General features: G+C 35.9%; 1 protein-coding gene across 2 annotated transcripts in view; it reads right to left on the bottom strand.

Annotated features, from left to right (window-relative positions):
* Positions 1–10,083: 10,083 nt before the first annotated feature.
* The window catches only part of ITPRID2 (ITPR interacting domain containing 2), a 41,046-nt gene continuing 37,211 nt past the window's right edge, over positions 10,084–13,918 (bottom strand). For both annotated transcript variants that reach the window (XM_045480406.1, XM_045480407.1), the window contains 2 exons: positions 12,020–12,137; positions 10,084–11,244 (listed from right to left, as the gene is read on the bottom strand). In XM_045480406.1, coding sequence (XP_045336362.1) covers positions 12,033–12,137 — 105 coding nt within the window. In that variant the 3' untranslated portion in view covers positions 10,084–11,244; positions 12,020–12,032. The remainder of the gene's footprint in view (positions 11,245–12,019; positions 12,138–13,918) is intronic.

Below are 13,918 nucleotides of genomic sequence, written 5' to 3'. Positions count from 1 at the left end.
TTGCCCGTAATGAGATATCAAGGTCATGAAATACTGATGTCCACACTTCCTGATTTTCAGTCTCTAAGATATACAAGTCATGGTTAAGTAATTATTACTCCCTTAGCAGTCCTTGTGACCCAGAGCTGTAAATTCTTCCCTCTAGATAGAAGATGCCGACTGTTCCATTGTAGTGACTTTAAATTTAGAGTGTCAAAATTTGTAGTTTCTACGAGTTGAATATTGATTCAACCTTAAATTGTGTGTCCTTCAGAATTATATTAACTTGAAAATATCTTAGCAATTACAAACCAGTTAGAATTATAATATTGCAAATAGTAGAACCTTTCGAAAGTAAATTATAATGCACTCTGTGTATTATAGTACATCTTATTTGTAATATTTCTAAATTGATACTAAAGTGGCTTAATTTGTTAGTTTTTCTCAACTTTTTAAAACCCATACTCTGCCAGTTCAGAAGATTTTAAAAAGTTGCATTTTCTATATATTTCAAAAGAACATTTCTCCAAATACACAATTATAAAACTGAATAAAACAACATGCCATGCTTATGTGCATAAGTACACATACATACAAATTCACACACTACACATTCTGTAATGCTCTTGTCCAGCTGAGAATTTTTATGCTTAGATGGTTTTTAAAAGCTCAACTCAGTTGTTCATTGATTCTTTTTTAAAAATGGGAGATGGAAAAGAAACAGGAGAATTATGCTAAGAGAATGTTGTTACCAAGGGCATTTATATAAAAAACAACAAAGGTCTACAAATAGCTAAAACTAAGGATTCTAATTTTCTGAAGCCCTAAATCCTTTAAATAAATGAAACAGGGTAAAGTATCTCATCATTGACAATTATTCTAATTGGTCATTTATTGTGATGCCAGCTAAGTGTATTAAAAATAACAGAGAAGAGAGGGGCTCCTGGGTGGCTCAGTGGGTTAAGCGTTCAACTTTTCTTTTTAGCTCAGGTCATGATCTCGCAGTTTGTGAAATCACAGATCTCTGAATCTGGTTCCTCGCTGACCGCTCAGAGCCTGCTTGGGATAGTCTCTCTCTCCCTTTCTCTCTGCCTCTCCCCTGCTTTCCCCGCCCCCCCCCCCCCACCTCTCCTTCTCTCTCTCTTTCAAAATAAATAAACTTCAAAAAAATAACAGAACAGATAAGCTTCTGACAAATGTATCTAACATTGAGCTTTTCCTGAATTAAATAAAACTTAGGCAGGACAAATCACACAATTTTGATAGTTAATGGTTTGTTTAACATAAAGATGGAATAACTTCAGCTGTATTTTCATTCAGTTTATTCAGATAATCAATACAGTATATCCTGATATTTTAATAGTCTGCTATGTTTGTGCTTTCTCTTCTCTATCATTACTACCTCTTGCTAATAGCTAATACTTATTGAGCTCTTACCATATGCTAGGCAGTATGCTAAGTATCCTTATGTTATTAGGCCTTGTTAATCTCCCCTCATAAACCGAAGAGGTAAGTGCTGATGTTATTTTCAGGAGAGTGAGGCTAAAATGAGTAAGAAAGTGGCAGAGCTAAGCCTGGAACTGAGGCCTGTCTGCCTCTATATTGGGACATCTTAATGCTTACTTATGTTCTTCTACTCCATTCAGTTATGTATATTTCTAGCAATATTTTCTTGAAAATAAACATAAATGTCTTTGATTTTTAGCAAACGCAGTACAGACTCAAACATGCAGCCCAGATCACGTAAAAACCTAACTTGTTTTATAAAACCTGAAGTGTCAAATTAAGTGTTCAGACTAGAATGATATTGAAAGGGATATTTGTTGGCCAAATGTGATATTTAATCCAGTTCTATCAGATACTGTAATGCACAGATTTGAAGAATAAAACAATATTCTCAGAGCAGAAACATGGAGTGCAAGAAATCCCTCAGTAAAGGGGCACCTGGGTGGCTTAGTTGGTTGAGCATTTGACTTGCGGTTCCTGAGTTCGATCCCTATATTGGGCTCTCTGGTGTCAGATCCCCTGTCTCCCTCTCTCTACCCCTCCATCACTCACTCGCTCTCTCTCCTCAAAAATAAACACATTAAAATAATCCCTCTGTAAGGAAATAATTTCTAAGTCTTGAAGAGAAAGAAGTGAAAAAAGAAGACAAAAGCAGAAAGGAAATACTGAAATTGAGAACATAGTGTAAAATAAATCTGTATTGCTGAATAGGTACCTGTGGTTAAGATTTTTTCCATCATAGAAGTATTTCCTCACCAAATGGCTTAAATTCAGGCTATTACTGATTCCCCCAACTGTCTCTTCCTCTTCCCTTTTTTTTTTGTTATTAATTGGAGATTATAAAGAAATTTGCTTTGTTGCCAGATTTGCTATAATTCAGCTAATTCATAAACCAAAAGATAGTGTAAATGGACTATTATCAGTTTTGCTGATGTTCCTTATTGAGTTCTGGGTTGGTTTTTATGAAGCCAGGCATTCTGTTACATGGATTTCTAAACAAATGCATTAATTTAGAAAATAATAAAAGATCATTTATCGAGGGGCAAATCCAAATCCAAAACCTTTGGGAGGTTAAACCTATTTTAGGAAACTGTCCCCAAAATCATGAGTGATAATTACAAGTGTGTTCTATAACTCACATAATGGATGAAGTTTCCTTTGCTGTTGTGCCTTTCTACAAATAATTTCTGTCAAATGTGTATCTAGAGTCTAAAAAAGTAGAACATTTCACAAGTGATGAGCTGTTTCATTCATTTCCCTTTCCCATTATGGGCACCACAGGTAGAATGGACCAAGTAAATACTTTTCTAGGAAATTAATATCTATTCTAAAAAATTGACTAGGATTATACCTGACTGATCCGTGATATTATTTATGCTCTACTTTTGACTTCTTCTACAGCACTTGAAAGATAACAAGAACAATAAAAAATTGTACGAAAGTAAAAATTCTCCTTTGTGAATCTTGAGAAACTTGATTCAAATGCTAGTAAAATTAGCAAATTAGCAAACGGTAAATTAAGGCCATGTAAAAACCAACTTTGTCATTAGCGCCTTGTACTCGACAGTTATTCACTCAATGTGTGTTCAACGAATTTGTGGTGAAATTTCAGAATTAAAATATGATAAAAATAGGAATGTTCAGCATCTGTCATTAAATGCTTGTCTGTTTCCAGGAGTAAAAAAGAACTAGTCTGTGCCTATGCACACTAATGTGTGTTCACGCTAAATATTTAGCCAGGTCAATTTGGTGTTTTGGAAGACAGCAAGGGGGCTTGCTGGCACTGGAGGAGAACGGGACGGGAAGGACGGCAACGTGTCTGTTTTAAGTGCTTTTCACCCAAGGCCAAGCCCCTTGGAGATGGTCGTGAAAGCCTAAGTGATCAAAGACACACTTGCAGGGGATTCACGTGAGAAGACTGGGTGATCAGCAGTGCTGCTTTGCCGCCAGCGGAGTGAACAGTGAGACAGAAAGAGAAGTTCTCCACTTGCTAGGGCGCGGGAGCATCAGGACTTTGGTCGGTTGGGGACCCCAGGAGAAGAGCAGCGGAGCACTATCGCCCCCGATAAAGAGAAGAGGAGATCACTATATGAAAAGTTCTTGAGCACTTTCCAGTATAAATGAATGAAATACAAGTAAACACTCTTCCCGGAAGAGGATATCCTTCAGCAGTCCTGAGGAGGGGATGGAAAAAGATTAAAAAAAAAAAAAAAAAAAAGTCTATCATCGTTAATACAATTCCACGTGTCCTCATAGACTGAGGAGGCTTACATAATATATAATAAATATACTATACTATACTATACTATACTATACTATACTATAATATAATATAATAATTGTTTTGCAGTGCCTTTAGGGGTTTTTACCTCGGGACTGGAGAAATAATAAAAGGAATTACTTGCGATGTGCCAAACAAAACCATGAATCACCTGAGGATGAATTTACTAAACAACTAATCAAAAACATGAATAACATATTCCAGTGTGTTTGACACAGGTGTAATTGTTTTTATTCACTAATCCCTTCCCAAAAGGAGTGGTAACCTTTTTCAAGCACCAATGACTGGAACAAATTCCACACTCTAGAGATGATCTCCTCTTTCTGCAGCATCTCCAAAGCTAGTTCATTCCTTTTTAGATCTCATCCTGGTTCTTGAGTGGTTGACTCTCAAAACATTCAGACTGTCTGCATTTTCTTAATTTCCAATCAACACAGTATAAAGACTTATTACCTGTTATCATTAACAGCACAATAGCACTTAGGCTGCTGTTGTTGCCGACAGGCCTGTCTTGACAACTGTACATTTCCATGAGGCCTTAGGTACTTCCCCTCATAGCTTCCTCCTTATGTGCTGTGCTTACCTTGTTCTCAATTTTGAATTTGGGGCTGTGATGAAAAGTTTCCTGAAGGGAGCCTCTTAGGTGACATCTCCTTGGAGATATAAAGTCCTTTTCCTGCTTAACCAATTTCTCTCTTCAAAGCATCTAGCATACATAAGTAATAAAGCCCACTAATCTAAATCCTTGCTACTAAAAGTACAATTCATAGCCTTACAGGATCAATCTCACCTGGAAGCTTCTAGAAACACAAAAATTTGGATCCCCAAAATAGGACCCACACCTACTTAAACAGAACCTTCATGTCTACACAATCTGAGGTGATTTGACTTCTGTGAATTTTAAGGTTTGCCCTAAGTGGTATTCCATGAGCAAAAATTTTTGTTCCGAAGAACTAAATGTCTTTTGTATTGTGTTTTGAATACAATAATGTTCACCTTTCACACAGTAGGAGAATCAGGGGTCTTTTGCCAATCTCTGGTCCTGTTGCTTAAAAGAACATGATGAAGATGAAAAATTCAGGCCTGGATCTATAAATTCATGTTCTCTCTTCCAATTTGTCAAACCTCATATACCTAACACACTATTTCTACCCGTCATGACCACCATCACCACAAACCTTACTGAGCTGTGCCACGCATGGTACTAAGTGCATTCATGGTACTAAGTTACATTCATCTAACAATTCTATAAAAGAGGCACTGTTATCACCTTCCCGGTTCTATGTAGCAGAAATTTGAAGGCAGCTTGAGCCTTAACTACTGGAAATGTGTACATCAAGTCAGTGATGTTCTTGCATCTCATATATACTAGCTCTCTTGCCTAAAACATTTATTACCCTTTCTAATAATCAGGTACCTTGTTTTCTGAGAAAACACTTTTAGAAATATAATATTTAACCACTTTTATTTAACAAAAGCACTCCTTATGACTAGATGTAAGCTTAATTACACTGGAGTAAATAGGTGTTTTATCAATATGTGCATTTGTGAAAAAAAAATAGCATTTACACTTCCTGTATTTTATGAAGCTAGAGATACAACATTTAACACTAAGGAATCTAAGAAAATTATAAAGAGGTTTACTTTATAAAGTGTGTTACAATGGCAAATTGCTTTCTTAGGAAAACTGTAAGATTTATGCACATTAGAATTAAGAACAGAAAATAACAGCATAAAAACATTAATCTCTACTTTAAAACATTCTTTCTTGTTGATGTTATACATACCGTTTGAGTGTCCAAATTAAATACACTTGTCATTCGATAGTATTTTTGTTGATTTCATAAAAAATGTATGACATCAAGGTTGATTCAAGGGACATTTTTGTAAATCTAAATCAATATGGACATCAAAACAACAGAATGCAGGTTTTCTAAAACCACAAGAACATACAAATATTTACAAAGTGCATGCTTTCTCTATAGTTGTATGGTCCTCATGTAAGCAGTATATTTAAAGTAACTTCTCAAGTTTCCTTTAATTATTTTCTCCTTAGCATATGGATAAATCAGTTGTTTTCCTTAGAATATTTTATCACTACTCGGGGCACCTGGGTGGCTCAGTCGGTTAAGCGTCCCACTTTAGCTCAGGTCACGATCTCACTGTTCCCAAGTTCAAGCTCCACGTTGGGCTCTGTGCTGACAGCTCAGAGCCTGGAACCTGCTTCTGATTCTCTTGTCTCCCTCTCTTTCCATCCCTCCCCTGCGCGCGTGCTCTCTCTCTCTCTCTCTCAAAAAATAAACATTAAAAAAGTAAAATATTTTATCACTACTTCAAATATTTTTATTTCTAAAATAAAGCAACATTCTTTTCTCAGTCCCACTTCTAAATTATTCTGAAGTCTACTTTTCAAAAGGTATTAGCTTTCAGGGGCTCCAGGGTGGCTCAGTCAGGCAAGCATTCAACTTCATTCGGCTCAGGTCATGATCTCACAGTTAGTGAGTTCGAGCCCCACATTGGGCTCTGTGCTGACAGCTCAGAGTCTGGAGCCTGCTTCGGATTCTGTGTCTCCCTCTCTGACCCTCCCCTGCTCGCACACTCTCTCTCTGTGTCAAGAATAAATAAACATTATCAGACAAAGCGCTAGTATCCAAAATCTATAAAGAGCTCACCAAACTCCATACCCGAAAAATAAATAACCTAGTGAAGAAATGGGCAGAAAACATGAATAGACACTTAAGAAGACATCCAGAAGGCCAACAGACACATGAAAAGATGCTCAACGTCACTCCTCATCAGGGAAATACAAATCAAAACCACACTGAGATACCACCTCACGCCAGTCAGAGTGGCCAAAATGAACAAATCAGGAGCCTATAGATGCTGGAGAGGATGTGGAGAAACGGGAACCCTCTTGCACTGTTGGTGGGAATGCAAACTGGTGCAGCCACTCTGGAAAACACTGTGGAGGTTCTTCAAAAAATTAAAAATAGATCTACCCTATGACCCAGCAATAGCACTGCTAGGAATTTACCCAAGGGATACAGGGGTGCTGATGCATAGGGGAACTTGTACCCCAATGTTTATAGCAGCACTTTCAACAATAGTCAAGTTATGGGAAGAGCCTAAATGTCTATCAACTGACGAGTGGATAAAGAAATTGTGGTTTATATACACAATGGAATACTACTTGGCAATGAGAAAGAATGAAATATGGCTTTTTGTAGCAACATGGATGGAACTTGAGAGTGTTATGCCAAGTGAAATAAGTCATACAGAGAAAGACAGATGCCATATATTTTCACTCTTATGTGGGTCCTGAGAAACTTAACAGAACATGGGGGAGGGGAAGGAAAAAAAAAGAGAGGGAGGGAGCCAAACCATAGGAGACTCTCGGAAACTGAGAATAAACTGAGGGTTGATGGGCGGTGGGAGGGAGGGGAAAATGGGTGATGGGCATTGGGGAGGGCACCTGTTGGCATGAGCACTGGGTGTTGTATGGAAACCAATTTGACAATAAATTTCATATTTTTTTTTAAAAAAAGCAGAAATCAACTCTCTAGAAATACAAATATAAACTGCTAAGTAAAAACTTTAAACAATTGTAAGATTAAAGGCAAGACAAATTTAAAAAAAAAGAATAAACATTAAAAAATTTTTTAAAAGTTAAAAATGTATTAGCTTTCATATCATTACAACTTGCATTACCTACAATGCATTTAATATATTTTTTATCCAAAGAACTCATTAGATTTTTAAAAAATGGACAAAAAAGTGGGGCGCCTGGGTGGCGCAGTCGGTTAAGCGTCCGACTTCAGCCAGGTCACGATCTCGCGGTCTGTGAGTTCGAGCCCCGCGTCAGGCTCTGGGCTGATGGCTCAGAGCCTGGAGCCTGTTTCCGATTCTGTGTCTCCCTCTCTCTCTGCCCCTCCCCCGTTCATGCTCTGTCTCTCTCTGTCCCAAAAATAAATAAACGTTGAAAAAAAAAAATTAAAAAAAAAAATGGACAAAAAAGAGACAATCTAATTCCAAAAGGTATCGATTTCTTCAAAGGTCTGAACAATGTACTCTATTGCCTGTCCCTGGAATGTGATCTTATTCCTTACAGATCCATCTTCATAAGCTCAGAGCCTTGTAAAGGGTGGCTATCCAGCAAACTTTTGAGTGAACACAGTGAGCAAGTAAGCTAGTTAATCATTGTTCACAAGATTTAGTCTCCTTTGGGGAATCTAAAAAGACCCTTGTGAGGATATGGACACTGTTTGGTACGAATGTTTGAGTACATTTCTAATGTATTGCTGAGCACACTGACATTCTGTATGCAAGCTATTATTTATTCAACGTGTAAAAGAGCATCAGTTGTGAAAATGAGAATAAAATGAATGAGGTAAAGAGCTCAATTTAACAGTAATAAACAGTAATAAAAAACCATATAGGAGAGGAGCTGTTAATGAGATATAACATCCTAACTTTCTACATTTAGAATGCAGCTAGAGTTAAGTGCTAATTAAATGATTTCAATATTTATAAAAGATTCTGAAAACCAGTCATACATAACTTACTATAACTTAGATCCTCAGCTTTAATTAGAAGACAGAATGTTTCCTCTTCTCACTACCTAGAAGCTACCAATTCTTTTCCAGAAGAAAAAAGAACCTATGCATTGGTTTTTTATTATTTTTGTATTTTGTATTATTTGTACTATTCTTCCACAAGCACCACACGCCCATCTGGACAGGTGAGGAGCACCTCTTCAGGAATCCCTCAAACGTACTTTTTCTTTACATTATTTTACATGCACTTTACTACATTTTCATTGTCCTCTAAATAAATTGAAGTGTGTTGTAAACCTAAAACTGCTCTGAAAATATGTAGTTATTTTGTTTTTTTTTAAGTTGAAGATGGCCAGCTGAGCAAATAGTCTTAGCTGATGTAATGCATATTTTAAATGTTACTGAAATTCAACTGAATGTTCTTTGAGGAACAATATGTACTTCAAGTCTGAGAAGCTGCCCAATTTTGCCCATGGTATATCATTCACGGTGAGTCCCAACTTCCAAATCACCGTTTTCAAGATTCTTTTTCTTCTATGCTTCCTTTGTTCAGGTTTTTAACAAAGTATGTGAAAGCTATAGACAACTTGGATTCTTAAAAACATTTCTTCACCGTACACAGAGTAATTCAAACTCAGTTTATACATTCTGAATAACCTTTACTAATACTGATTATTTTAACCCCTTCCTTTCCACCTCCCATTCTTAAGACTTTACACAAACCAGGGGCACCTGGGTGACTCAGTCGGTTGAGTATCCAACTTCGGCTCAGGTCATGATCTCGCGGTCCATGAATTCAAGCCCCACATTGGGCTCTGTGCTGACAGCTCAGAGGCTGGAGCCTGCTTCAGATTCTGTATCTCCCTCTCTGTTCCTCCCCTGCTCACAATCTGTCCCTCTCTCTCTCTCTCTCTCAAAAATAAAGATTAAAAAAAAAATTTTTTTTTTTAAAAGACTTTACACAAACCATTATCTTCTCGGTAAAGACTTCTTGGACCACCCAGGCTACACTCTGTCAAATTCCTTTCATGATTCTTCATATTTTTCATTTGGTACTTGTAAACTTACCTATATAAAAAAGATGCCCTGTTCTTCCATATAGTTTGTAGACCCTCTCTCATTCATTTCTACATAGCAGCAGCTAGCCTGGTGGCTTTTAAACACAAAGTTTTAAAATGGAGAGAAGAAAGATGAAACTCTAACAGTGAAGTTTATTTTGTTTCATTTATATGCTATATAAAATGATTCGCCCATTGGCTCAGTCTATTACTGCAACTGTTATATCTCTAATTTTATCAGATTCTGGGTATCTTGTATTGTCAGAGAGGAACTGTAAGTGGCTACAAAGCTGAATAGTTAAAAGCATTTATGCCTGTATTACTATCAATATGGGGTGTGTGGTTTAAATGTATCATTATCAAAATCAACTAAATTGAATCAATTTGACCAAAGAACAAAATAATACTTTAATGTCTATTCTTTGCAGTTTAACAGTAATTTTTAAGGAAAGTTTTATTTGGCCTCAGATGGTAATCATTAGGACCACAAAACTAGATGAGACCAAGAGGCATCAGTACAAGCTCTTTCTCCAGGGTGGTCTAGTCTTAGCTGTATTTTTCAAAGCTTCATAGAAGCCTCTTCAGGAAATGAGAACATCAACCTATTACCTATATGCTCCAGTTCTTTCGGACCTTATTTGTTACTCATCAAATCTAATCCAAATTCTTCAAATTATACTAAAAGAAAAGAAACTATTAAAAGACATTAGGCAAAATAAATACTTTATTGTTTTATTTTTAGAAATCAGCCTTTGTGTGATAATTCAAACATTTATAAACCTTCTAGATATTCTTTCAAAGAATATTGTTAACATCTCAACCACTTTTGATTAAAATTTCACACAAAGAAATAGAATAAGAATTGAAAATTATAAATGCTAAAGGAATAATTCCAATAAATTTCGTTGTTACTTTACACATTTATTTAATACATACAAAACCAACCAGGAAACCACTTTCCTTTTTTTGTCCCTAAAAACAAATAGTTCTCAATGGTTAAAACTGAATTAAAACCATCTATTTTGAGGAGAACAAATCTAAATTACTTTCATTTTGAAAAAAAACAAAACAAAACCAGCTTATTCATTTCTATCCATTCAAGTCAAAGGCTCCATTATTTTGGCAATACTCTACTTAATTAGTCTAAAGGATAGAAGAAGAAACATCTCCTTATAGGAAGTCTGGACAATGCAAAAAGTATAGTGTTTAACATAAGGCATGTTTCCAAAAGAAAAAGAGTACATAAGCTATAATAAAATTACATTTGTCTTGGTAAAGTAACAAGGCTTACAGTGTAAGAACATTAAGTAGTTGTAGGTAACCTCATACAATTCTATCCTACTGCTATTAGTAACCTCCTCAAGAATTAAGAGCAATTTTTACAACAGAACAGTTTTTTCTTCTTGGAAGTGACACTAATTAACAGCAGTGGAGGGAAAATCATTGGTTGCTTCAAGCTCTCAAAAAATGAATCAGTTATTGCACAGTAAATACCTCATAGAGGTCAGTGTTTTAAGAAGCTAGTCTGAAGAAATAGGTCATTTATAAGTTGGTTAAATCTGGAAGTTTTCAAGTTTTAAAATTAATTCTACATAGGGAATCAACTGGAAAATAGTGACATACAAATAAATATTAGGCTTTCCAAATGGCTATAATTTTGGTAGTTTAGAAAAGAAATAAAGTCAGCAAAGTGCCTAAGTTTCCATGTACGTTTTTAAAAAAGATATGCATAGAAGAAATAAACATTATACACTGTATACAGTAGCCCAGCTCAGCAGCAAGTATCTTCTGAAGCACAAGTAACACCTCCACCAGTGTCAGTCACTGATCACTCCAACATCACAGAGCTAGCACGATCCATGCCAACCTTGCAAAAGAAAGAGAAGTGAACGTTAATCATGTTTCAAGTATCGTTATTAAAAGGTTCTTCAAAAACAGGATGAGAATGTTCTATATACAGTATATGTATATAAACAGTATACACACATACACACACACTTTTAGACAAAAAAATTAAGAATGATACTAAGAATTTGTGATTAATTCTCAAAATGCTGGTCCATAAACTGTACACTGAAATAGCATTATAATCAATGCTATCAAAATAATACCCAGGTTTGGAAGTTCTGATTTTTTTTTCAAAAAATTTTTTTTAACGTTTATTCATTTTTGAGAGCAAGAGACAGAATGCAAGCTGGGGAGGGGCAGAGATAGAGGGAGACACAGAATTGGAAGCAGGCTCCTGGCTCTGAGCTGTCAGCACACAGCCTGATGCAGGGCCTGAACTTACGAATCGGGAGATTACAACCTGAGCTGAAGTCAGACACTTAACTGACTGAGCCACCCAGGAGCCCCTGAAAGTTCTGATTTCCTCAATTCCAGTACTAATTTAAGTACTATAATGAAGTTTCAGTAAGATAACACACTATCAATAATCCCCTAGAAGTTATTATTATCAGATTTCACTCGCTTGCATTTCCAATGCAAGGGGTTGTAGTTTTTTCACACTGTAGGATACCATATTATATACATTAAAAGTTAAAATTTAGCCACAGAAACAGTCCTGGGTACTAAGAAAACAAAGCATTAAAAATAAGTAATAATTTATAATTGGCTAAACAAAAAATTTCAGAAAATGTTACCTATAAATTCCATTTAATGACTATCTTGCTTAGAATTAGATGCTTTACTTGAAGACACTGCTGCCAAAAGTCCACTTACAATTTCCCGTCTGATTTCCCCAACAATGGACTCTTTAATCTAGAATAGAAAAAGAGAAAAATGAGAACTCAACAATATGACCATAATTTCCTTTTTTTGTTTTCAGAAAATCATAAACAGCACTTAATTCATACAGCCAGCTAAGCCACAGAGAAAACTATAGCCTTCATGTGAAACCCTCAGGAAATACAGAGATAGTGAGGAATCATGTCCATCTCTCCTCAAGCCCAGGTCAGATTGTGAGGTCACTGTGCAGTCTAGCATAACTCAGATAACTCCACTATGAAACATCACAATTCTAAAGTTAAAAACATTAAAAGTGTTACTCCATAAATTAAAAAACTTTATTTGCTTCATGACACAAAGTAACCCACAAGAACTGTTTAAACGTTAGATTCACTTTTATGTTTTTTATTAATGTCTATTTTTGTATGGTAATCAACAGTATACTCAAATGTTCTCATTGTTAAGAAAATTCATTAGTGGCAAAATAATATACAGGTATATTGCCTGTTTATACCAACTGAAGGCAAAGTATCTAAAGAAGTTAAATATTATTAGGATCTAACACCCACATCTGAAGTGGAAAGAAAAAATGAAAATTTAGTACAATTTATTTTAAAACATGAAAAACATCCTCTAAACAAACATAAACTAAATAAATAAAAGTTTCCTTGGGGCGCCTGGGTGGCTCAGTCGGTTGAGCATCCGACTTCAGCTCAGGTCACGATCTTGCAGCTTGTGGGTTCGAGCCCCACATCAAGCTCTGTGCTGACAGCTCGGAGCCTGGAGCCTGCTTCAGATTCTGTGTCTTCCTCTCTCTCTGCCCCTAACCCACTCGCATTCTGTCTCTGTCTCTCTCAAAAATAAACATTAAAAAAAATTTTTTTTTTAAAGAAATAAAGTTTTCTTTACTTGTATGGTAAGTTTGTCACCTGTCTAAAAACTTTGTTTCAGATAAGGATATTAAATCTTATTTTATTGTTGGAAAAGGCACATAGACCTAGGGACAATGATAATTCCATCAAGATTTTCTTGTCCAGATGCTCAAACACTACACATGCCTATCCATGCCATTTTCTAATGATACAGCATCACCTCCAAATAGCTCTTTGTGAAGGCTTTAAATGTGGATTTCCTGAAATAAACTGATAATGTGTTCCCAAATTAGAACTTGAGACACTTTCAAACCAGCTTTTAAAAATTCTACATATCCACGGTTTCCTGTCAGCCTGATCTATTTCCTAAAATGTTCCTAAGTACATCCTGAACACATCTCAATTGAAGTCTTTCCAAGAATGGTTCTGTATTAATCTGTCATGCAAAACTGGTACATAATACATAGACTTATACAGAAGTATTCATAGAAACAAATGCTCCTTAGTTACCAACCGTCTGTATTGGAATATATTTAAATAAATACAAGATTCTTTTACCTCCTACCAATATTTCTAAACTTTAAAACATCATGAAAGTTTCTGACTTTCACAGTACTTGAGATTTATTTTTAAATGAGTACGTGTTGGATACAAATATTATGAAAACCAGAATCTCTTTGCTGCAATGTACTATATGCACAAACACAATGTGTTGAATCAGAACCTCTGCAAATGTGTATTTACAAAAGACAATAAGTAGCACAGTCTTCCCAGTCCTGTTATTCCATGCAATATGGTAATTTTATTAACTTTCCTTGTTTTGTTTTTGTTTTGTTTTGTTTTTTTGAGAGAGCGAGTGAGAGCACGAGCAGGGGAGAGGGGCAGAGAGAGGACAGACAATCTTAAACAGGCTCCATGTTCAGCATGTAGCCCGATGCAGGG

The sequence above is a fragment of the Leopardus geoffroyi genome, chromosome C1, assembly GCF_018350155.1.
Source record: "Leopardus geoffroyi isolate Oge1 chromosome C1, O.geoffroyi_Oge1_pat1.0, whole genome shotgun sequence".
Taxonomy (NCBI): domain Eukaryota; kingdom Metazoa; phylum Chordata; class Mammalia; order Carnivora; family Felidae; genus Leopardus; species Leopardus geoffroyi.
This window is presented reverse-complemented; position numbering and strand designations above follow the sequence as displayed.